Consider the following 25,805-nt stretch of genomic DNA (forward strand, 5'->3'; position numbering starts at 1 on the left):
TCGCGGGAGGGGGCGGGGCAAGGAGCTGCGTGCGTGCGCGCGCGCTCATCCCCGCGTCGTCACAATCAGCGGCGGGAGGCGCGAGCTCGGTCTCGCGTCGCAACCAGCGGCGGTTGGCGGTGGGAGGCACGTGTCGGGCTGGGCCGGGCCGGGCGTCACCATGGCGGCGCCGAGCGTTGTTCCGGGCCGAGGCGTGGCGGCGGCGGCGGCGCTGTGGCAGTGGCTGTCGCTTCCTCATTCAGCGCCGTAGGCCGCGTGATGGGTAGAGCGGGCTCTCATGGCTGTATCCGGGATGGCGAGCTCCGCTGTGGAATCACTGTATCCGGTGAGTGGCGTGTTTTTGCCCCGGGCTTTAACGGGGCGTGTCACGGTGTGCGCCTGGGGAGGCCCGGCCCGGCCCGGCCCGCGGTACATTATTACATTTAACACATAGCCATTATGTTTGGTCCGGATGTCCAGAGTGGCGCTTGCACCCCGAAAACCACGGTAGGGAACCGCCCGACCTGCACACCCCCGCACCGCACCGCACCCGCACCCGGCCCCCCGCACCCGGCCCCCCGCACTGCTCGGCTCACAGCAACCGCTGCTGGTGAATATACTGTGTTCGCTCTCTGTGCGTTGGACGCTCTCTGTGTAGCTCTCTGTGTAGCTCTCTGTGTAGCTCTCTGTGTAGCTCACGACCCCTCTGAGTCCCAGTCCTTTTGCCTCTTGACATTGCGCCTGTAACGTGGAACGACGTCTCCGAAGCGCTCGACAGGGGCATTGCTGTCAGGTACAGTCACTGTGTGCTTGTAAGCAGATTGACTATTTTGCACCTCAAGCGTAAACCTGTTTTTCCCTTCCGTCACTCTTAAGATGATGGCAATTATTCACGGGTTTGTGATCTGTGTGCTGCACCGGGTGACCCTCGTGTAACCCCGGTCCGCATATCGAGTCCGCTGTGAAACACGCGTATACGCAGCCCCATTTACAGATCGTCAGGTTGCCTCTAATGCGGCTTCGTTGGCTGACATCCTGCTCATAATAATAATAATCCTTACATTTGACATAGCGCTGTATTGAGACGTCTCAAAACACTTCACAGAATATATTGTAAAGTGGATTGACTGTATTTTGCACATAGCAAATGCGCACAAACATTCTTGGATTGAATGACCAAACTTTTTTTTTAGAGGGATTATAACCCTTGGAGAGCGAAAGCGTAGGTGCGGTCGAACTGTGGTCAAAAGATGAACTGTTTCAAAGCTCTGTTGTTGCAGTTGCTTAATACCCCATTTATACTGCTGGAAGTGATGCAACCTGATGATCACCTCCAATTTAGGATTGATGTGAATGGACAAACTTTGTATTGTTATGACACTGTAAACTATTTGATAGTTTTTTGGCGCATTGCAGGTATATGTAGAACCAGCTATGCATTGTCATGTAAGCATATCTGGTCTTCAATTAGTACATTTTTGTAGAACAAGTTTGCATATGATCACCCATCTTAAAATGAGATCATAAATCTCACTCTAAACATTTTCACGTCGTTTACAGCTCTGTACAATGTTCCTAACTTCCTAATTATGTTTTAGTGCTTCCCATGAATCTTGTTTGTCAATATATCCCTTTTGTTAGCCCATTGAGTTTCCTTTTTTTAAAAAACGCCCAATTGTGTCATTGCATTTCTCCTTATACATATTGTTTGTGGTATTAGTACATCTCTTTAAACTTCTGCCTACTATATGTCTGAGGGTTTTGATTGCAAGAGTTACTTACTTCTGTTACTTACTCATGAAAATGAAGCAATGCTCTTTGACAACACCAAGAACGAATTACATTTGTACAGCGCCTTTCATGTCAGGAGGATGTTCCAAGACGCTGAAAGGAAAAAATTGGGTAGAATTTCAAATATTCCAAATATTTCTGGAAAACAAAGTGAATGGACTGCTTTAAACATAAAATATTGTTTGAGAAAGTATGCCAACTCTTGATTTACAACCCCACATCTGCACCATGACCCGCTCTGCCTTCCCCCACCTCCGCCCGGCTCCGCCACTGTCTCACACCGCAGGCTGCCAAAACCCTTATACATGCTTTCATTACATCGAGGCTCGACTATGCAAACTCATTGCTTGTCGGCCTCCCCAATTCCTCCCTCCACAGGCTGCAGATCATCCAGAACTCTGCAGCCCGTGCCCTCTCCCACGCTAGGCTCCATGACCCTATCACCTCCATCCTTGGCCAACTCCACTGGCTTTCCCTTAACATAGAGGATACAGTTCAAGATCCTGGTCCTCACCTTCAAAGCCCTCCAAGGTCTTGCTCCCCCTACCTCTGCGACCTTCTAACCCCCTACCATCCTGCTTGCTCCCTCCTCTCAGTGGGCTCTGGCCTGCTTCATGTCCCCCGCTTCGCTCGCCCCACTATTGGCGAGCGAGCCTTCCGCCACTCTGTCCCCACCCTCTGGAACTCCGTCCTGCAGTATCTCAGCCTCGCCCCCTCCCTCGCCACTTTCAAGACCCATCTCAAGACCCTCGACTGTGCTTTCGGTCTCCCTGCTTCTCCCCGCCCTCCACCTTCCTCGACCCCGACCCCAAGCTCGGTCCATAACTGTCTGTCCAGTGCCTTGGGACATCCTCCCGACGTTAAAAGCGCTTTACAAATGTAATTTTGTTGTTGTTGTTGATAGTTTGAATGAAAAAAGATTTCTGTATGCATTTTTAGTATTTCATATTTTATAGCAGAGAAATCCTACACTGAGTAAAAGAGATGGATTTGAAGACATGATGGAGGATCGTAGACGATGTAGTGATCTGAAGTACGCCATGAGATATTACACTCCAGTGCTTTATAAGTACCTTGTGCCACGTACTCCTAGTGTTATCAAAAGTGTTGTTTTGAAATCTGATCAAGTGCAGCATGTCATCAAGCAGGTAAGATAACGTTAGAATTTGAATTAGTTAAATTGTTTTTCAAACGTTTAAAAAGTAAATGGATCAATAAACAAAGCAAACAGAATGCTGCCAATATATTGCCAAATCGGTTGAGTTCAATTCCCCACAAGTCATACTTGAGCTGCATAGTGTTCTGGTCAGGCTGCACCTGGAACACTTCATGCAATCCTGATCGATGTGACATATGGGAACAGCCCAGATCCTAGAAGCAGTGCAGAGAAAACAACTTAACTTTGTATGAACAACAATAACAATTGTTCATTCTCAATTATATGATTGATTTCTTTTTTGAATAGTAGTGCTGAGAGGGTTGAAATTGATTTGTGTAAAGCTACGCTAATTTTAGTTTTTTTTTAAGTTATCAAAAGAGACTGGCGAATCTCCAGATATCATTGGTGAGGAAGCAGCTGAAATTTTGGAGAAGATGGGTCATGGACTTCGATTAAGTGTTGTCCGATTCTTTGCATTCACTCTGAGCAAAATCTTTAAAGCCCTGTTCCAGAAAGTGCGTGTAAATGAGGAGGGAATTCAGAAGGTTTGTTCACTTTCTTCCTTTGTGGTATTATCTTCCACAGATTTATGTTCATTTTATACAAAAAAAAGACACATGAAAATTAAGTGCTGCAATTTGAGAAATTATTTTTCTTGAAGTGTTTCCCCTTTTTGCCTTCAAAGTGATGACTTATGCTAATGACACTAGCAACTCTTTGGTACCTCGCTCAAGTGGGTAGTCTTCATGTGTGAGGTTAGACAGTGGGTGTCACCAGACTGTTCAAATATGTGGGACATTACAATCCAGTCTGACCTACATGAGTCAAGCCTAGTATTTAGAGATACCCAAAAATGAATGTGTCAGGGTCTTATGCAAGTCTACAGCTTCTCAAATTCTGAATTGAATTAAGAACCCCGAGCAAAGATAACTAATTGTCTACACTTTATATATAACATGGTAACTGGGGTCCATGAAATCTCACCCCACGCTAAAACAAGTAGCATTCACAGGTATGTACTTGTGTATCGTGATATCATAGATCATGTGTTAAAATGGCTGATTTTCAGATCATATATTTGCCACTAACATCACTTCCCAAGTGTTCAGAAAGCCACTAGATTCGCAATACAAAACTTGATTCACCTGCACTATTGGTATCCTAATTAACTAACCTGCTCATAGTAGTAGAGTTAGTTGCGCAGTCACATACATATGCCAAGAAAAAGTTCTACAACAAAAGCATAATGTAGTAAATCGAAAAATAAACATCCTTTCAATATTTTAACAAATACCTTCTGCTGTGTCTATACTGTCAGTAGTGAGGCCTCTTGAGACTAGTCTGGGAATGTTTTCATATTAGAATTTCTTACTTAATGCAAATAATTTATAAGGATGTTTTTTATTTCTAGAGGGACTACTTTGAACACAAATTTTTACGTTCCTCTAGACTCAGTTTACCTGTGACATTTTGGAATTGGAACTTAAGCTCTATTCTATACGTTCATAGTTTATGATGTATTTGTTAAGTGTCACATTTCTAAGTAAAACTCAACTTCGTTTGCAACACTTAGTTTTACACGGTAAAATCAAACTTTTTTTAAAGTGGATGTGCCATTTCTAGAGTAAAGACCATGAAGTTTTATGAATATTATTCTTTTATTTCAGTTACATCAGGCAATTCGGGAATACCCGGTTATTCTACTTCCCAGCCATCGCAGTTACATAGATTTTCTCATGCTGTCGTATATTATGTACACTTATGACCTCTGCTTACCTGTTATTGCTGCAGGAATGGGCAAGTACAATTTTATTTTAGTCAATGAACATAATTGGTTAAATAACCAGTGAAATTCATAGAATTCATAGATTCATAGAATGTCACGGCACAGAAGGAGGCCATTCGGCCCATCGAGTCTGTGCCGGCTCTTTGACAGAGCAAGTCAATATAAAACCAAAGAGGTAATGCTGAATTGAGGTTATTAATGAAAGAAATCTGATGCATTGCAATCAAGTAATATCATGCTCCTTTATAGCACTAATTCTTTTATAATCTGGTTGCATTTTAGACCCCATTCATGGTGCACATGCATAGTCGTCTCTCTCTTTGTTGCACTATGGGAAGCTGAAATGGCCAACGTTTGGGTAATTAGATTGGTGCTGATATCATTTACTGTGCATGCATGGTACACTGTAAATAACTTTGATGGCAGTCTGATTACACAGAGGTCAGACGTTTTAGTTTCCTGCATTAAAATAAGTTGACTTCCAGGTCATCATTGGAATCACTGTCTGCTTTACTCATGTGCAGCACGTAAGAAGTGACATTGACAGAGACCTAGAAGATGATCATTTTAGCTTCCTGGGTGACAAAAATAGCCAATTTACAGGATATTGGGTGGTGATACCCTGATGAGCTGGAAGTCAGCCATTTTTTTACACGGGAAACAAAAATGGCCAACTTCTGGGCCATCAGGATGAAAAGGTCCCAGTGACTTGGCGCTGGCAGGCGTGCAAGGAAGGAATCGACATGCACAGTGAAACCAACTATCGCTCCTCAATACAGTGTGGGTTGAACCTGTGGATTTCAATGACATTGCTGTAATGATTCTTCACTGTACTTATCTACTCATGTTATGTTTCAGAATAAAAAAACTGATGGATACTTTTTTCACAGATTTTATGGGAATGAAAATTGTTGGTGAGATGCTTCGAATGTCTGGTGCTTTTTTCATTCGACGTTCATTTGGAGGGGACAAGTTGTATTGGGCCATTTTTTCTGAATATGTGAAAACCATTCTGCGGGTGAGTAAGCAACTTATTAAATTTTGTTGGGTCAGCCAGGCATGCAAACCTCTTTCCATGCTTGAGTCTACACATTCAGCTCCTAAGATCTCAGAAGTCGAGTTTTATTTATTAGTTTTGGATTGCAAAACTCTTCTGCCCTTACTTGTAAGCCCATCTCAAAACATACCTCTTCAACCATACTTTCAGTCATCTTTCCCCTCCCCACCCCTCTCAGCTCCCATCTCCAGCTTAGGTGAAGCACTTTGAGATGTCCTCATGATGTGAATGTAAATTGTATTGTCCTTCCATTTCTCACTTATCTCTACCCACAAGTGGAATCCTAGGTTTTATAAATAGGGATATAGAATATAAAACCAAAGAGGTAATGCTGAATTTTTATATGGTTCAGTTAAACCACAGTTAGAATATTATGTCCAGTTTTGGTCACTCACTTTAGGAAGGATGTGAAGGAGAAGGTGCAGAGGAGATTTGCTAGGATGATACCAGGGGTGAGTGGTTTAGTCTATGAACAAAGAATGGAGGAACTGGGACTGTTTCCATTGGAGCAAAGGAGGTTGAGGGATGAGCTTAGCTTTAAAATTATCAAGGGTTTCCATAGGGAGAGATTATTTCCACTGGTTGATGACTCAGTGACGAGAGGGCATTAATTTAAGACAGCTATTTTGTACCTCCAGCACTGCACTGGAGTGTCAGCCAAGATTATTTATGAGTTTAAATTCCTGACTTGGGACTTGAACCCCAAACCTTCTGATTCCAAGGTGAGAGTGTTAGCAAATGAGCCTGGCTGACATGCATTTGGTTATTTCTTGGGTGAAAAAATATTGATGAGTCATGATATGGTAGTTTTAGAAACCATGATCTAGATTTCTCAAATGAAACTGTACAAATTATCTCCACAATTCATAAACAGTAAAATACAGTGTCAGATTTAGGTCTCTGCTCCCCAATTATTATGAACTAATTGTATTTGTGCAAGTTTCTTTCTAAAGTTTGCTGCTATCAGTAATAATTCAAAAAATTATTTTCTAGAATGGAGATGCTCCCGTTGAATTTTTTGTGGAGGGGACAAGAAGTCGTACAGGGAAATCACTGACGCCAAAATTAGGTGAGTCTGACAGTTAATAATCTTTCATTTAATATAGCTCTTTCACAACAACAACAACAACAACTTGCACTTTTATAGCGCCCTCGATACAGGGTAGCATCCCAGAGCGCTTAACAGTGGTGGAGCCTTACTCCGAGCAGGGGAATGGGAAGGTGAGCATAAGCACGGTCAAAAAGGAAGGTTTTCAGCTGAAACATGAAAAGGGGGAGAGTGTTCCACAGTTTTGGGGCGTAGTGGCTGAAAGCGAGACCTCCAATGGTAGAGCAGAGGGTGTGAGGGATAAGCAGGAGGCCGGTGCCAGTTGAACAGAGGTGCTGGGTGGTGGATTGGGTAGTGAGGAGTTCGGAGAGGTAGGGAGTTGCCAGGGAGTGAAGGAATTTTGACACGAGTATGAGGATCTTGAAGTGGATCTGTTCGGTGATGGGGAGCCAGCGGAACCTGGCAAGAACTGGTGAGATGTGGGAACAGAGTTTGGTCGAGGTAAGTATGCGGGCAGCAGAGTTATGAAAGAGTTGAAGGGTTTTGAATAGTGGAGTTGGGGAGACCGGCGAGGAGTGCATTTGAGTAATCCAGGTGGGAGGTGGCAAATGCATGCACGAGGGTTTCGGCTGCATTTGGGATAATGTACGGTTGGAGGCAGGCGATGTGGTTTAGGTGGAGGAAGGCGGTCCATTTTGTCCACATTCAGCTGCAAGAAGTTTGCACTCATCCAGGCCCTGATGTCTGCTAGTCAAGCTGATAGAACATAGACTGACCTGGAGTTGGTACTGGAGGAGGCAAAATAGATATGTGTGTCATCTGCATACATGTGGAAGTTTACTCCGTGTATACAGACGATATCGCCCAGAGGGAGCATATAGATGAGGAAAAGAAGAGGGCCAAGGATGGAGCCCTGGGGTACCCCGCAGGTAGGGCAGGGGCGGGAGGAGAAACCATTTGCCGAGATGAAGTGGAGGTGGTTGGTTAAGTAGGACTCGCACCATGCGAGTGCAGTCCCACTAGGTTGGAGAGGCAATAGAGGAGGATGGCATGGACGACTATATCGAACACAGCAGAGAGATCCAGGAGGACGAGGAGCCAGAGGGAGCCCTGGTCACAGATAGAAAGGACATCGTTTATGATTTTGACAAGCGCGCTGTCTCTGTGCTGTGAGCAGGGTGAAAAACAGACTTCAGGGGCTCGAGGAGGGAGTGGAGGGAGAGGTGGGACCGAAGTTGACCTGCAACAATGCATTCCAGGACTTTAGCAAGGAAGGGTAGGTTGGAAATGGGATGGTAGTGTGAGAGATTAGAGGGATCAAGGGTGGGTTTTTTGAGGAGGGGTGTGATAACAGCAATTTTCAAGGTAAGTAGAACAAAGCCTGAGGAGAGAGACTGGAGAGCAAGGGAGTGTAAGGAGTGGGGAGTGGCAGGAACTGTGGTGGAGGGAGAAAGTGTTGTGGATGGTCTGGGTGGAGTGGAAGGGGACATGTGGGGCGGGGGGGTCCGTTGCAGCCAAGCGGATGTTTTCAATCTTTGAGGTGAAGAAGTCTAGGACCTCATAACACCCTTGTCGTTTGATGTGAGGATACAGGGAGCTAGAGGTGTTGCACAGAGGAGGTGAAAGATGGTGGAAAACAGTGTCTTTGGGTTGTTCTTGGCCTCCAGGACTTTGGAGTAACAGCCAATTTTGGCCTGTGGAAGGAAGAGACAGTAGGTGCGGAGGTACTCGACCCAGAGATGGCAGTGAATCGTGAGGCCAGATTTCTGCCATTTGCGTTCAAGCATCTGGATTTGGGTTTTAAGTGTGATAACTGTTGTACTAGGATTTGGAAACAACCCTGGATTTCAGGGGAAGCAGGGAATTAAAGGTTGTGGAGAGACAGTCATTCAGCAGCTTGGTGGCTGCATCGGGATCGCTGCGAGTGGAGGGCCAGAGGGAGAGGAGGTCCGAGGAAGAAAGGGTATTTGTGAGGGGTGACATCTCGAAGTGCTTAACAAAATATGCTATTAAGTGCCGTGACTAAATATGTTTTGTCGTCAAATATGGCGACCAATTTGCATACAGCAATGCCCCACAAATAGCCATGAAGTAAATGACCAATTTTATTTGGGAGAATTGTTGGCATGGACACCGGGAGAGACTGAACTGCTTAACACCTCATCCAAAAGACAGCATTATCGACAGTACGTCAGACTCCCGGCACTCTATTAGAGTATCAACCAGGACTGCAAATTCAAAGTTCTGATTTGGGGTTTGAACCCACAACCTTCTAACTCAGAGGCGAGAAATGCTATCAAGTTTTTAGAAAGGGCAGTCTATTGTCCTTTTTCTAAATTCAGTGACATCGGTGGTGCTTCCGGTGGTATAGTGTATAGACCACGTGTGCAGGAAACGGGAAGTGACGCTAGTGGTCTTTTTTGTGCATGCACACAATACATAGGAAGTGACATTAGCGGGGCCCTAGCAGCCCAGAAGTCAGCTATTTATCGTGCGTGTTCAGATATCGGATCCAGATAACTGAATTAGAGTTAGGAATTATTGTTCTCTCCATGTCACCAATTTATGTGTTTTGTTTATTTTTGACTTTACTTTTGGAAATTTTGTGTTAATTTTGACCAGTGCCAAAATCATTCTGACTCAAATTAAAATATTTCCTTATAATATTTTCTATATGTACTATGAACCTGTCAAATAATAAAATAATTTTAAGAGAAGAGTCAGTGGAAGAAAAGTAATAATCCTTGCATTTGATATAGATTAACAACTGAGTTCCAATTTACTGCTAGGTAAATAGAGGTGTGTGGAGTAAGGAAACTTGGCCAAAGTTTCGTTCTGCCCAGGAATCAAACCAGGGTCCTCGCGCTTGAAAAGCGAGCTTACTAACCACAACGCTACGGAATCCCTCCACTGACAAACCTACCTCGAGGCTGCTTTTTAAAAACTTTCTGTCCATTATAAGCAAATAATACTACAAAGGAACCACTAATTTTTTTTGTCAACTTTGATTTCTCAATTTAGATTTCTTAATAGTAGAGTTCAGTATCGAACGCTCCAAAAATAAATAGTTGATAGTCAGAATATAGGGAAAGTCTGTTTACAGTCGACAATCACATTGAAATGAGTTTTTAGAAACTAGCATTAAACCTGAAATAAAATTGCTTTGGAGAAAATAGCAAAAAACCTTCAAAATTAGCATAAAGATTGTTTTGTAAATACGACTTGTACTGTACATTTGTTGTTGAGACTAAAATCTCAATCTCTAAAATCTCTTGTCAGCGCCTTGGGATGTCCTCCCGACGTGAAAGGCGCTCTATAAATGTAATTTTGTTGTTGTAAAATAAGTTATCACCTTGACTGTTCATACAAAACATTCTCTGGGCAAAAATAAATGAAAGTTTTCATTTGAAAAATATCACCTTTCACACATAAACAGAAAATGGTTGTTGCCTGATACTACTAAAAACAAATCCAAAATCTGAACTTTTTTTAAAAAAATGCAATGTTCAAACAAATGTATCCAAAGTTGCTGCGGATGTTAAGGAGGAAAACAGTAAATTTGTTTATAAAGCCACAATAATGTCAATAAAGGCAAATAAAGATACCAGTAAATGCACTCAAATGACCCTTCTCTATGATCTGTCTATTGTTGTATCTAGCTTATAAAGGCAATGATTGCAGATGTAAAACTGTATGTATAAATAAAAATACACTGAAGTTTTGTGTAATGTTTCACAAATTCTGTTATCAATAAATAGTGCTGGATCAGATCTATAAAATGTTATTTTTTACAGGTTTACTGAATATTGCAATCGAACCTTTTCTGATGGGAGAAGTTTTTGACACGTACCTTGTTCCAATCAGCATAAGCTATGAGCGAATACTAGAGGAGTCCCTGTATGCACATGAGCTTTTAGGAGTGCCAAAGCCAAAGGAATCAACTTCGGTCTGTACAATTTACCTGTTACAAACGCTCCATTTTGGTTACTTCCTAATATTAATGCAAAGTGGTGACAAAACCTTGTTTTATGTTTTAGGGTTTGTTGAAAGCAAGGAAGATTCTCAGTGATAACTTTGGGAGCATACATGTTTACTTTGGGCAGCCTATATCCGTGAGAACTCTGGCAACTGGAGCAGTTAGAAGGGCTCAGTACAACTTGGTTCCCAGGTCAGTTGTCACAGATTATGCATAGGTTATCAGCAATGGGAGCAATAACTGCAAAGTGATGTACATACTTCCTTGTACTTTTGTGTTAACCAATGTTAGCGATATTTTCTAGATCATAATTTAGGTCTATAATGCACGATAATGATGTATGCCAATGGTTTGGTACTGTAACTCTCAAAGCACATGTTTTGAGTGGCTGTAGGAGAGACTTGAATTTAAGATTAAGAATCACCAGTCAGACTTGTTGACTCTTGTCACTTCTCATTTACGTCTTATTCTTGGAAAGATTTTTTTCCCACGATTACCTCACTATCAAATCACCTAAGGTATAGACAAAGATAAGTCAAAGCACTTTACAATAGGATAGGATAGCACTTTGAGATTAAGTCAATTTATGCCACTCATTGATCTCCTATCAATAGTCAGGAACCTAGGTGTTTTGTTCGACCCTCAACTGTCTTCTCCCCCACATTCAAGCCATGTAGATCAGTGGTTAGAGCACTCGCTTTGCAAGTGAGAGACCTGAGTTCAATTCCAGGCAGGGCGAAACCTTGGGCAAGTTTTCCACACGCCTAATAATAATCCCTCCAAAAAAAAAAACAATAATAAATTGGTCATTTTTAATCCATGACTGTTTGTGGGACATTGCTGTGCGCAATTGGCTGCCGCGTTCGCCCACAAATATACAGTCAATTCACTTTACAGTATATTCTGTGAAGCACTTTGGGACGTCTAGAAGACGTGAAAAGCGCTATAACAAATGCAAGGATTATTATTATGACCCGCTCAGCCCTCCCTCACCTCAGTAATATCGTCCGACTCCGCCACTACCTCACCCCTCAGGCCACTGAAGCTCTTGTTCATGCCTTCATCATCTCCAGGCTCGACTATGCAAACGTCCTGCTTGTCGGCCTTCCCAACTCCTCCCTCCACAGGCTGCAGATAATCCAGAACTCTGCAGTCCGTGTCCTCTCCCGCACCAAACTCCATGACCCTATTTCCCCCACTCTCGCCCGACTCCATTGGCTCCCTATCCTTCAGAGGATCCAGTTCAAAATCCTGGTCCTCACCTACAAAGCCCTCCATGGCCTCGCCCCACCCTACCTCTGTGACCTCCTAACCCCCTACCAACCCGCCCGTTCCTTCCGCTCAGGCCTGTTCCACATCCCCCGACCCACCCGCCCCACCACTGGTGGGAGACTGCCTTCAGTCCCCAACCTCTGGAATTCCATCCCCCAGTCACTCCGCCTCGCCCCCTCCTTAGCCTCCTTCAAGTCCCGCCTCAAAAACCCTCCTCTTCGACCATGCCATCGGCCACCCCCCTTACCTCCCCAACCACAGCTCGGGTCTGAAATGCTGTTCTCTGTCCAGCACCTTGGGACGTCCTCCCGACATGAAAGGCGCTGTACAAATGTAATCTTCTTGTTGTATTAGCCGTTTCATAAGTGGGTTGGGAATAGTGTCTTACCATTTGAAAAGGGCAGCGTCTGTAAGGGACTATATTTTTTTCACCTGTTAAGTTTTTTTTTCCCCTGAAGGTGCTAGGTCTTGCTGGTGTATAATTCTGATGACATCTCTGATCCTAGACTGAAGGGGACATTCTTCTTGTGCATGCATGACTGGCTAAGCATATTGGCAGGCTATTTGAGTGTCGCATTCACACAGCTTGGGGACCCAATGTGCAATAAGAAAAGGCTTTTTTTCTATATTTCCCATATACTTCTAACTGAAAGTGCTATATTGTATATGGTGTATTGTGTTTATGTACCTCTATCTTTATGTCTATTAAGGATCATTTCAGCTGAAGAAGTTTTGTTTTTTGCACAGTGAGAATTTCACTTATTTAGAAGTTCAAGAGCTGTGCATATTCAACATCTGTGACATGGCTTGATAAATTTCTCCACTTGTGAGTTATAAATAAACAGTGTTAACAGGGAGGGATAGATACAAAATCAGTCACTGAGTCAGACTGATTCGTATCGTTGCACAACTCTTCGCAGCTAGCAGAGAATAGTAATGATGTAAAATTAGGAGGAACAAATTATGGAAAAATATATAATTTTGTTCAGTACCATTGCAAAAAAAGGTTGTAGCAAATGTGTGCTGCTTTATTTATTGTTTATACTTTGTCCAGGCAAAAAACTGTAAGTCACAGAAGACTTGTAACTCCATATCTTGCCCAAGTTTTGTTTGTGGAATCAAACCCTACCCTATTGAAGCTCAGTAATGTTGTCTAACTGGTTTCAAAATTGGTAACAACTAGTAACAAGCTCCAAAGAATATACCTGTTTAAACTTGCACTTCAGGCGTCAGGTTCGAACCCCAACTATCCTCTGTAACCCACATCCAGGCCCTGGCCAGGATCTCCACTTCCACCTCATTCAAACAATTATTATTATTACCGTGGCCAGGACCGCTTTCCTCCACCTGCAGCACATTGCCCGCCTTCTCACTCGCACTAAACTCCGTACCTCTATTACCCCAATCCTTGTCAAACTCCATTGGTTCCCTGTCACAGAGCGGATCAATTTCAAGATCCGTACTTTGAATTTAAATATTCTTTTTATTTATGTTTTTTTTTTTCTACACAAACTGATTACCAACTTGATATAGCGCCTCCACGGGGCGTCAGGCACTTACGTTCAGATCCGGAGAGCAGGGGAGTGGGGAGGTGACAAGGCGGTCAAAGAAGTGTTCAGCAGGAGCTGATGGGGAGGGCGGACAGGGTGAGGGGGTTCCAGATCCGGATAGTAGCTGAAGGCCGATGGACGAGATCGTCAAGAGCAGACCGAGACGGCACGGTCTTGCTGAGGAGGAGGTCAGAGAGGGGGGTGCAGAGGAGTGCAGGTGATCCAGGGTGGATCTGAAATCGATCTTTGGATGGAGCCAGTGCGTCTGGGGGGGGGGGGGAGGGGTGCGGTGGGCGGGGGCAGGTTGTGAGTGGATTATGGTGGTGGGATGGGGACCGGGGGGGGGGGGGTCAGGAGGTGACAAAGACATGGACCAGGGTTTCAGCAGCTTTTGGGGAGAGGTATTGGTGGATCTCTGCCTCCACTTGACTGGCTCCAGTCAACTCCTTGTCCCCTGGACCCTCCGCTCCACAATCAGCAGCCATGCTTTCAGCCACTTTGCCCTGAAGCTGTGGAACGCTTTCCACAATGCCTTCACCTTGCCCCCTCTCCGCATTTTCAGGTTGTGCTTGAAGACCTTCCTTTTTGACCGTGCCTACAATCACCTTCCCCACCGCCTGGCTCGGCATTGGGCTCCGCCACTGTTAAGCGCTCCAAGATGCTGTCGGGAGTGAAGGGCTCTATATAAATGCAAGTTGTTGTTTTAAAGGTGTTTGGCAAAGCACCACATGAAAGACTTCCTCACAAACTGGTCACTGGCTATCAACGACAAGGACTCAGAATTAGCTCAAGAGAAGGAAGCAGTAAGTGTTAGGGAAGCAAGGTCAAAATATGGAGAGATATTAAGCAGGGTATCTCAGGGACCTGTACTGTTCCTCACATATATTAATGATCTGGATTTGCAGACCCAGTGTAAATTAAATTTGCAGACAACACCAAGTTGGGGGGATCTGTGGTATTAGGAAACCGCAGAGGTCTTACAAACGGAGCTTGATAGGGTATGCACATAGGCTGATAACTGGCAAATAAAGTTTAATACAGATAAAATACTACATCCAGAATGCTAGAATAGGAAAATACCCATTAATGAGTACTTAATGGGTGGGATAGAACTTGCCAAGGTGGAAGTTCAAATAGATTTAGGGGTCTTAGTTGACTCGTAGCTCATTATGTCAAAATAGTGAGAGGCAGCAGTAAACAAGGCAAACAAACAGAATCCTATGTTGCAAAATCAATTTACTTTAGATCCCCAGATTTTAAATGAGAAAACATTAACATCAAAATTGTTATGTTCTTAATTACGTACTTAATAAAATCGTTTTGTTCTGCAGATTCCTCATCAGTGGGTACACTTGCTTAGCTAAGACGTGGTTTATAAGAGCCAATGCTGTTGGCTCTTTGGAAGATTTTATAACCTATATCTTTAGTACCTGCAAAGAGTGATTCTGATTGATCCATTTGTAATGAATTTTATTTTCTTTTACATATAGTTTTTCAGTAATATGTAGTCTGGAAGATTTCTTTTAAAATAGAAATTAAAACTTTGAAGTGTTTTTTTTTAAAATTCTATGTGTAATTTTCTGTTGTTCTAAAAGGATATATGAAGACTAGAAGTAAGCAAAACTACTAAACAAAGTAGCTTTCCAAGCAATCATTGCTAAGCAGAACAAGGTTTTGACCTGTTAAAGAATAGTACTGTTCAGAAAAGCAAAATGTGTTGTATTTCATACAGCCTGCGAGCCCTCAGAGGATGTCCTGAAAGGGTCATAAATTCATCCTTCTTTGGTGCATCCCAGTGATAAACATCATATTTTCCTAAGAAATTATTCTTGTGATCTAATAGCAGGAGCAAACACAATAGAAATGAGGAGGTAGGGAGTGGTGGGACTCTGAACAATCCAAGCAAGTTTTCAAATTAGGAAAGTTACACAATCAGATTTTGAAAAACTAAATCTATTTACCCGGATAATATTTTCAATGCCACTTTAAAAGAAATGTTGAAAAGTGGGCCCTGGTTGAATGTATATTCCTTGTGTACCAATGTTCATGTGTACCAGTGCTTCTTCAGTCACTAATTTGTATGTTAGTGTTGAAGATTTGTAGTGATGTAGCGTGAAAGGAAATATTGGTCAACAACAACAAAATTACATTTATAGAGCGCCTTTCACGTCGGGAGGACGTCCCAAAGTGCTCAACAATCAGGTGTCGGGACCCAAGCGTGGGGAGGGGTGGTGTAGGGGTGAGGTAAGGCAGAGAGGTGGGAGGGCGACCAAAGGCACGATCGAAGAAAAGGTTCTTGCGACCGGCTTTGAAGGAGGCAAGGGAGGAAGTGAGGCGCAGGGACCGTGGGATGGAGTTCCAGAGTGTGGGGGCAGAGAGGCTGAAAGCCCGGCCACCGATGGAGCAGACCGGAGCCCACTGAACGGAGGGAGCGGGCAGGTTGGTAGGGAGTCAGCAGGTCAGAGAGGTAGGAGAGGGCAAGGCCTTGAAAGTGAGGATGAGGATCTTGAACTCGATCCTCTGGGGGATGGGGAGCCAGTGGAGTTGGGCGAGGGTGGGAGTGATGGGGTCACGGAACCTGATGCGCAAGAGTACACGAGCTGCAGAATTTTGGATGATCTGCAGCTTGTGAAGGGAAGAGTTGGGAAGGCCGATGAAGAGGGAGTTTCCATAATTGAGCCTTGATGTGAACTTGTATAGAAGGAACTTTTCAATATCTGATAAATTTTATTGAGTTGATTAGCACTAGTAAACACTTTTTCACAGCACATTATTTTTGATCTTTTAATTCAGGCATATTCCACAGAGACCTTCAGAAGATGTGTATAAATTTCTCGATGCTATTGGCCATAGAATGGTGCTACTGCAGCAAAAAAACATGGTCATTAGTCCTTGGCCACTAATGGCTACAGTGCTCATGCAGAACCTTCCTGGTATACCATTGTTGGATGTCATCAGAAAGACACTGTGGCTCAAAGAAATCGCAGAAGCATTTGGTGCTTTTATTGACTGGCCTGGTATGTTATGAAAGTGTACAGATAAAGACAGTTTAAATGTCACAGCCTTTAATAATCCTTTTGCTACCAGAGAACATATTTTGTATGTTTATTTTCCCATCCAGCCCATGAGGAGATTTCTATGGGGTTGGAGTTATTAGGTCATAACAAAATTACATTGGTTGCGAAGGATGTCGCTTATATAGAGCGCAGAGTGGAAACATCCCTGATCAGATCCATATTCAAGGAGATCTGCTGTTTATTACATGATGATAATAATAATCCTTGTATTTGATATCATGGGAAGTAATGTAAAGTGATGTGTGTGTGTGTATTTTGGGTGAACACAGCAGCCAATTTGCGCACAGTAATGACTCATAAACAGTCATAGAGTGAGTGACCAATTTGGGGGAGTATTGGTCAGGATACAGGGATAAACTAACTTCTCTTATCAAGTAGTGTCTCTGGATCTTTAACATCTACCTGAACCGGTAGACAGAACCTCAGTTTAATGTCTCTAAGCCTTGAGCCTTAATATGGTCTTAAAATGAAATTATAATAAGACATTGTTTTAGTTATTTTTGTTTCTCATTTGGTTGTAATTATATTGCTGCTTTAAGAAAATATTCAATTAATTTACTGATATCTGTGCTGTGTCATAGCAAATGTACCATCTGATAAGGTGATCCTCTCCAGTCTTGCCCTACATCGTAACATTGTGAAGACAGTCAAAAACCAGGTTCTACTTTGTCAAGAGGAGACACAGACCACTTTGGAAAAGGTTTTTAAGCACACAGTCTCTGTGCTGATGTGTGCATCTTACAGAAATCAGATACTACACCTTTTTCTGCGTCCAGCGTTGGTGGCGATTGCATTTCAAATTACATGCAGTTGCAAGAGAGGTAAATATGCCACCTAGATTATGCACACTTTTGGGGAACATTTACTTTTGATGGTACAGTGGGTGAGATGAGATTATGATCCTTTCACCTTTGCAATCGGCATTTAAATCCAGCCCAAACTGATGGATTAAATCTCTATGGCGGTGTAAGGATTCTAGTTGAAGTAAATTCTTGCATTCTTCTTGAGTTTCAAGCAACGTCAAAGTACAAGATTATTATTATCATTATCACTGTAAAGTGATTTCTATTCTATCATATTTGATTATTTCGTCATCAGCTAAACTGTCATCAGCTTACTCTCAGTGCAACTTCAATTCTGGCTATCAGGTTGTAGGTTTGAGTTGTTGAGTGACAGTCCCAGTATGTTTGTGGAGAAGCATCTGTTTCCATGTGGATCAATGCAGAGCAGCACAATTGAAATTGTTAATTCAGTATGTGAATGATCATGGTATTAAATCTACTGTAACTCTAGTTCAATGATCCTGCCATTATAATTATAACTATAGAACAACCAAAAAAAAGAAATATCAATGGTTTCAATTCCTGCTCTCAAGCTCCTTTATGGTACATAGTAAACATTGTATATCAGAATGGTTTAATAGCTGAATCGATTATTGGCTGTATTTAAATGAAAATACCATGTTTTGAGTAATCTGCTATTGCTTTAGTTGAACTTCAGTGGCTAAATATACAGTAAGATACTACATGAAAAATTGCTTGCTGAAAGGTTGCTATAATTATAATTTTAGATAATCAAATTCAAATTTATTGCCAGGAATTTGTCACTAATAATTGTTTACATAACGTGAGGTTTTCAATCACCTTCATTCTTCAGTCAGCTCCCTCCAAGCTTGAGCTCCCAGTCAGCTGTATGAAACACTTTGAGATGTCTTTCCAACATGAAAGGAACTATATCAGTGTAAATTGTTGTTGATGGATTAATGGGACAGCAATATACACCATAAGAAACTACAAAAAAGTTTTCTTACTGCACACTGAATTACTTGATGATAACCAGATTTGTGTACACATCTGATGTTGCTGAAATCGATTTTAGATTATTTTTGAAGATTGTGTTTTTTGACAAAATAGAACTTAAAAATATAGGTGATGAATATAAGGTGGATAATGTATACAATGATGCAATGGATACCATACCATGACTGACTAACTATAAAACAAAGCAGTAAAAAATAAAGGCTTCCACCAAAGTGACTTTATATTCCTAACAAGATTCTTATAATGTTTTTGTTTCTTTCAGGGGATGTTTATGGCTGCTTTAGCTTTTTACAAGAACTACTCTCCAATGAGTTTATTTTCTTAACAGGAAACGGTGTCAAGGTAACATGACATCTGCCAAAAAATTCTGGGTTGTATGCTAAAACTTCTTGAAGTTAGATAATGTGTTTCTTATTATTCTTTACTTGTCAGGTAATTTAATACTGAAATTGTTCTTTTTCAATTAATATTTCAAGCGCATGAAACATTGCCATCATGCATTATCGTTTTCTACTCTAGACTACAAATTCCGTTCTGTATAATATAAAGCAACTTACAAAAACTTGCATTTATATTGCGCCTTTCATGTGGGTAGCATCTCGGAAGGCTGAAACAAAACATATACAATCTAGATGGACTTTGACCGCTCTACTATTTTATTGCAATAGAGAGACATGGTGGGCTGAGAGGAATTGCACAATTTATATTGAAAACCAGAAATTGCAATTAACAACTCCATTTTGTTAATATTGCAAATTAGACCCCAATTTTATATTTGTACTAGACATTGACTTGAATTTATTTTTGCATACAGTTTGGGGTGTTCCATTATAGAAAGAACATTCATAGAGAGAAAGTATAGAGAACATGGTAACCAGGGATGAGCATTTATTGCTATTTGAAGAGTCTTGGAAAGTTGTGACTTTTTGCTGGAATAGTGAAAGTTAAGGTGAGATGTGAGAAGAGGTTTTCCCAAATTAACAATGATTTTGATGGTGGAAGTAGAGATAAACTGCTTAGACTGATTGATGGCAGGCAATAAATAACAAGATGGCATGAATTGAGGATTATTCTCAGAAAAAAAGGGGGAGGTTAGAAGAAATATATTTACACAGAGAAATGTTAGATTGTGGAATGTCTAATCACAAATAGCTGTTGAAGCCGAGTCCATGACAGCACTTAAAATTAATTATCAGCCGATTGCACCAAAGAATATCATTCATGTTACCACTCTTCTGAATTTCATTGCCCCTCAGAAACCAAAATAAAAGTTTTTCCAGTGAATAAAGACACTGGAGTAGCACTGAGCCTTATAGATCGTCTATAATTGATTTGAACTGGATTAACTGGTCTCGGCTGGCACAGTAATTGGAGTGCTACAATTGGCTATACCACTGGATTAAGGAGGGCAAAGATCAGCCAATGTTCCCCTTCCTGGAGAAGCATCAAGTTGTGAACGTTGAGAACAATATAGTACTTTGCACATATTTGTATTTTGGGTAAGGATATGATTAGGCTTGCCTAATGCAAATGTAAGGATTATTTTGTCCGATACCACATAGTTCATCGTTGAGTATCTTGGCTATGTTCAGTGTGAATTGACTCTTTTCTCTTACTGTAGGACTTTGACGAAGGGTTGTACTTGTTAATGAAATGCAATGCCATTCAGGTGTCTCACACTGATCTTTATGTCTCTGAGAAAGGCAAATCCACATTGTCCTTTTTGTCAAGCATGTTCTGGCCTTTTCTGGATGGTTATCGGGTAAGTTTCTGAGTAATGAGAGCATTATGTTCAACAGTTTATGAACTTTGAATTATTCAAACTAAAAGGACAAACATATAAAAAAATGCTAATTTTTTTAAGAACAGTCTTGCTATAAATAAACAAGAAGAACAAATTACATTTGTATAGCATGTTTCATGTGGGGCGGATGTTCCAAGGCGCTGATGTGAAGTTATAACATAAGAGCACTGTTATAGGTGAAGGCTTACGGTGTGGGTCTACTGTATAAGTCTCAAAACATACAACCGTGCTTGCTGTGGTTCAACAAAATCAGCTTTCTTGTAATGCTCTTTTCTAATATAGAGATTTTTTAAAATTCTGTCCATGAAACAGATTCTGAAACAATCTCTTTAAAAAGTTCTTGCTTCATTAGTTTTCGCCTTAATTCTTATCTATAGTGAAATAACTTCTTCAGCAATGTAGTGATTTTACTTGTGCCTTTCTGCCTTTTATGTTTTCTTGAGAATGTAGCTTGAGACTGAATTATTGTAAACATCTAAATATAGTACTATAGTTGTATCCATATCTTCCTATACTGTAAATTCCTTTGAATGTTCCCTTTTTTTGTTATTTATACTCTTCCAGCTTACCGGCTTTCAAAATAGACATTCATGTGCTGGTTACATCAAAACCAAGGATAAGAAAAATTGTTTTAACTGGAATCATTTGTAATAAGTGCAATGATCTCTCTTAATATTTTGTATTTTAGGTTATTTGTAAATACTTGCTGTCCAAAGAATTTAGTGAGGATTTTACAGAGAAAATGTTTATTACAGAAATCCGAACCTATGCAGCAGAACTAATTTTAGCAGGTATTTAATTTAAATGTAGTTTCCATTTATCTAAGATTCTACAACCATAAAATGTATATTCTAAGACGATTTTTTATATCAAAGGTGAAGAATGTTGTATAGCCAATGGTACATGTTTTAACTTTTAATGTTACTTAGTTTTTAATATTAGATATTCAGGGTCGGGGGCATGTAAAATTCCACCACTCTTACACGATCAGTGTGCATTAATCTCAGAAGGCAAACAACCAATTAATTGGCTGTTATTTCTCAGCTGTCCATGTGGTATTTCTAAGTTTAAAAAAAAATTCCATGCCCTGTGCCTTATCCCTCTATGAGCAGAATTTAAATTGTCGTGAGTTATCCTGTATAGAAACCTTACATTTCACAAGATTAGTATAGAGGTTTGGGTGAATAAGCCCCTTTTGATCTCATCCTTCCAGAGTATTTTTATTCCAGGCCAAAATATACTAACTCACTGAATGACTCAATCTCTGCCCATGTTCTTGATTAGTATTCATTCACTTTCATAGTCATTTGATTGATGCATTGTTGCAGAATAAAACTGGTCGAGTTATTTTACTCAGAAAGCTTTTCTGTTACACGGCCCCATATTTAGCAATCCAACCACAAACCTGAAAAATGGGGGTGAGGGAGCGCCACTGAAGATCACTCCAGGGTTTGAACATGAGACACTGATTTGAAATCTAACATTCCATTGCAGAGTTACATAGATGTTCTGCTTGGGAGTCATAATAAAAAGAATTACATTGATATATTGGCCCTTCATGTCAAGAGGACAACTCGCAGGAATTTACTGTGAAGTGTAGTGATATTAATCACTTAGAAAGTGATTGATATTTCTTTTACACCAAACAATAAATTAAATCGCAAACTTAGAATTATAAAAACTTCCATTAGGGTCTGATTTATACTCTTTCCTTTCTATATAGGTGCCATAAAGTACAATGAAGTGCTTTCTGTGGATATGCAGAAAAATGCTTTGGCTGCTTTTGTACGACTGGGAGCTATACACAAAATCAAAACGTATGTATTAAAATAATAATAATAATCTTTATGTTTGATATAGTGCCTTATCTCAAAGCGCTTCACAGTATATATTGTAAAGTGATAAAAATGTTAATATAGTGAATAGTGTAATAACTCAATGGTTGGAATCCATAAAACCACAACCTCTTTGTATAACATGATAGTGAGGCCCTCTTGTTTTCTGTGCACTGGCCGGTTCCCACACAAAAAGAAAAGCTGCAGACTTCTGGGGCATCAGGACATCCCCAACATCACCACCTGTTTGCTGCCCTGCACAAAGCAGCAAGTGACATCATTGGTGATCTGATGACTCAGATGTCTGCTTTTTTCAGAGCAGGAATGGTTAACCGCGTCATTAGGTTGCTTCCAATGTCAGCTTCTGCTTTTCCCAACGCCCAGCAAAGCAGGAAGTTGCAGCAGCAGGTACCTAATGACCTGGAACTTTGTAATTTTAGTGCAAAAGCCAACTGCACACAGGAGATGAGTGCAATAGTTGCAAACATGCTCAGCGGAGGTCCACAACGAACCTGCATTATATCCAAATTCAAGCTGTAAAGGATCACATTATAATGGGACTGCATTGTAAATTCTAATTATTGCAGTGTGAAAATGGTTTGGTCATATGATTATATTTACAGTACTTTATAGCTGGAAGTATATGGCTTTACATTATTGATTTAATGCTTTACAGAGCTGATGGGATCGTCTGTAAGGTGAACAGGAGTGTTGTTGAAAAAGTGGCAGAAATGTTGGGTAAGAACATCCAATTTGTCCGTAGACAAAAGTGATTTCTGGCTAGTTTTCCTTTGCAACCAATAAAATAGTTATTTTTATATAAATTACTTTGTAATTCTACATTCAGTTGGGTGTTTTAATGCAGATATATAGATTATGATAATCTTAGGATATAAACTGGTGTAAACACCTATTTAATGAGTTTTTGAATACATCACACATTTGTGCTCGAGTACTATTAAATACTCATAGCCAGGAATTCTGATGTTTACATTTGAGCTCTGTGCTTGCTGGCAAACTCATATCTTGCATGCAGGATAGCATCGTGGAGTGCTGCATATCATAAGTTTAATCAGGACAGAGTGGTGCCATTAATTTCCAATCCTAACTTTAAATCAACGATTGAGTTCTTCATTAGAGCACAGGTCTGTCTGCTTTTAATGTGGGTGCCTATGATTAGTTCCAGTACAGATTGGCCTGCTTCCAGCAGTAGAAGGTATCAGGTTATTGCCAATTTTCCTTCCTACTCATGTATGATTTGTTTTTAGTCAGCCGGGTGTCTGACACATAATAATAATCCTTATATTTGATACAGCACTTTCCATGTCTTCTAGATGTCTCAAAGTGCTTCAGAATATACTGTAAAGAGAATTGACTGTATATTCGTGAGTGAAACGCAGCAGCCAATTGCACACACCAGTGTCCCACAACCAGTCGTGGATTGAAGTGACCAATTTACCATTTCTTTTTGCGGAAACCCATTACCATGCTTAAGATTATCCAAACCAAGCTGAGAATTCCATGCATGCCACCTACACATAGAAATTCCAGAGATATTTTCTGGGATGGATACGCACTCTCTCCCTGGAGGGATGCATCCTGCTTACCTAATTCCGGAAAGTAATAGGCACAGGTTGGAAGGAGCCAAGGCTTGCAGAACCCAGTGTGCCTTGGGGGGGGGGTGCTGGAGTCTAACCAGTGAAAACCGCATAGCTTGAGATCAATAGCACTGTCTGACAAAATTTCCTGCTACTTGTCCAGTTAGGACTTGTTGGGAAGTGCACCTGGCATTACTTCACCTCATCTGTGCCATACATATGCAGTACACAGCAAGTGACAGTAGGAAGCCGCCCATTGTTTTGCTCGCCCTTTTTAACACGAGATATTGAAACAAGACAAATACTATTTCATGGAATTGCTGCATGCAAAAAGCTCTGGGTATCAACACTTCTGTATTCTGTCCTGGAATATAACTGATGGTGTTAACAAAATGTTCCCTATGTTGACCAATAGTTGATTCTGGGATGAACTTGAGAATTACTGGTTTAGTGTCCAAATATATAGTCCTGCATGAGCCAGAGTCTCCTCTTTACAAGTCATTGGTGATAACCATCTTTGTCAAGCATTAAGAAAATGTTCCAACTGGTAGTCTGTCTGTTTCATCTTGTATGTCCGTTTCAGCTTTTTGAATTTTAGTGTTCAACCTTGTTCTCAAAAATTGTCACAATAACCTACCAATAGAATTACCTTATGAATTTTGGTTCTGATGGGTCAAATATGATTAAATCTAAATTTGCAAGTTAATTTTGTATAAATATGTAAATATATTTTATAAGTTGTATCTTATTTGGAAAACCTCAACTTGAGTTTTATTTCCAGCTTCGAAGATTCCAATGAAAAACACTGTTATGGCAAGGCTTTGAGTGTCATCCCTCGATGCTCAGCAATATCCGAATGAGCTGACTTTGTATTTCATGGTCAAGGATGGAATTGGTTTACAACGATCCATAGAATGTCTTCAACAGTAACCTGGGCAGTGGTTCAGATGAAAACTGTTGGGAGATGGATTTGAATAACCGATTGATTTTTTGGAAGTTAAACTGCTTGAAAAACTGTGCTTCCTACAGGAGCAATGACTAAGCAAACTACTATACTATGGATTCTTAAACAAACTTATAATTGCCTTCACCTATAGTGTCTTTTTTAAATTTAGATAAGTTATGCCCTTTGAGTTTTGTTGGATATGAACATTGATATACCTATATCAATACTAAAGTGGGAACATAGCCCTCATTTAAATTGTAAGCGAGCTTACTGCTACACTTGTAATTAAGTGTAATAAATCCATTTGAGAAAGTTTACAGTTGTTCAATTGAGTTCTGTAATGAATTGTGTAATTTGGAAGTCAGTTATGTTTACAGTTAAACTACTGTACCCAAATTATTTCTATAAGGGGTATATCTTTAAACAGTTTCTGGTTCTGATGTCACATTCAGGATTTTTCATCCCACGATTACTAAAAATGGCCAAAAACAGCAAACTTTTGAATAGAAAATTCTGAATTACAATTGATTTAACATGTTGTGGATTTTCAGTTTTTATATTGTATTTTATTTCATGAAATTGAGGAGTGCTTTATGGAGCAAATGCTAATATTTCCTGCAAAAAGCCAATTTTAATGTGATCCACAGATTAGTAAATATTAAAGGAACAAAGTTCATTTTTCTAAAAGCCAAGACAATAGTCCCTTGATCAAATTATTCAATTTATTCACACCAGTCCGATGCAGTTTAGTTCTATCTGATTGCAAGAACATTTCTCTGAAACTTGCTGCAAGTACCCATATAGTTACAATATTAAAAAAATCAAGTCTGTTGCTGAAAGTTTGTGGGAAAAGCCAAAAAGAATGATTTCATCATTTGAACTTGTGGATCTATATTCCATCCCACCAGAACCATATGGAAACTCCATTTTTCAATCTAAAACCCATTTTACAACTTGAAGACACACCAGTAATCACATCACTCCAGAATTTGTTGTCTTCTTTTGCAACTACTGTGATATTTTTGCATTTCTACATGTATTGTAAACATTTCCGCAAGACTATTTATGTACTATCCTGAACCACTTTAAGTTTATTTAGATCTGAAA

The 25,805-nt window shown here is 40.7% G+C and overlaps 1 protein-coding gene across 2 annotated transcripts; it reads left to right on the forward strand.

Moving 5' to 3' along the window:
• Positions 1–102: 102 nt before the first annotated feature.
• On the forward strand, positions 103–25,088 carry gnpat (glyceronephosphate O-acyltransferase). 2 transcript variants are annotated; one of them, XM_007897332.2, is made up of 16 exons: positions 103–325; positions 2,730–2,918; positions 3,298–3,474; positions 4,597–4,726; positions 5,606–5,733; positions 6,766–6,841; positions 10,615–10,766; positions 10,858–10,988; positions 16,412–16,635; positions 17,277–17,516; positions 18,778–18,857; positions 20,137–20,277; positions 21,008–21,110; positions 22,043–22,136; positions 22,831–22,892; positions 24,534–25,088. In XM_007897332.2, the coding sequence occupies exons 1-16, from the start codon at positions 278–280 to the stop codon at positions 24,575–24,577; spliced, it is 2,019 nt and encodes a 672-aa protein (XP_007895523.1). In that variant the 5' UTR covers positions 103–277; the 3' UTR covers positions 24,578–25,088. The 2 variants fall into 2 exon arrangements, with proteins under 2 accessions (XP_007895523.1, XP_007895006.1); XM_007896815.2 differs by having other exon boundaries at positions 104–325; positions 2,727–2,918.
• The last annotated feature ends 717 nt before the right edge of the window (positions 25,089–25,805 follow it).

Source organism: Callorhinchus milii, unplaced genomic scaffold (assembly GCF_018977255.1).
Source record: "Callorhinchus milii isolate IMCB2004 unplaced genomic scaffold, IMCB_Cmil_1.0 Scaffold3, whole genome shotgun sequence".
NCBI classification, from domain to species: domain Eukaryota; kingdom Metazoa; phylum Chordata; class Chondrichthyes; order Chimaeriformes; family Callorhinchidae; genus Callorhinchus; species Callorhinchus milii.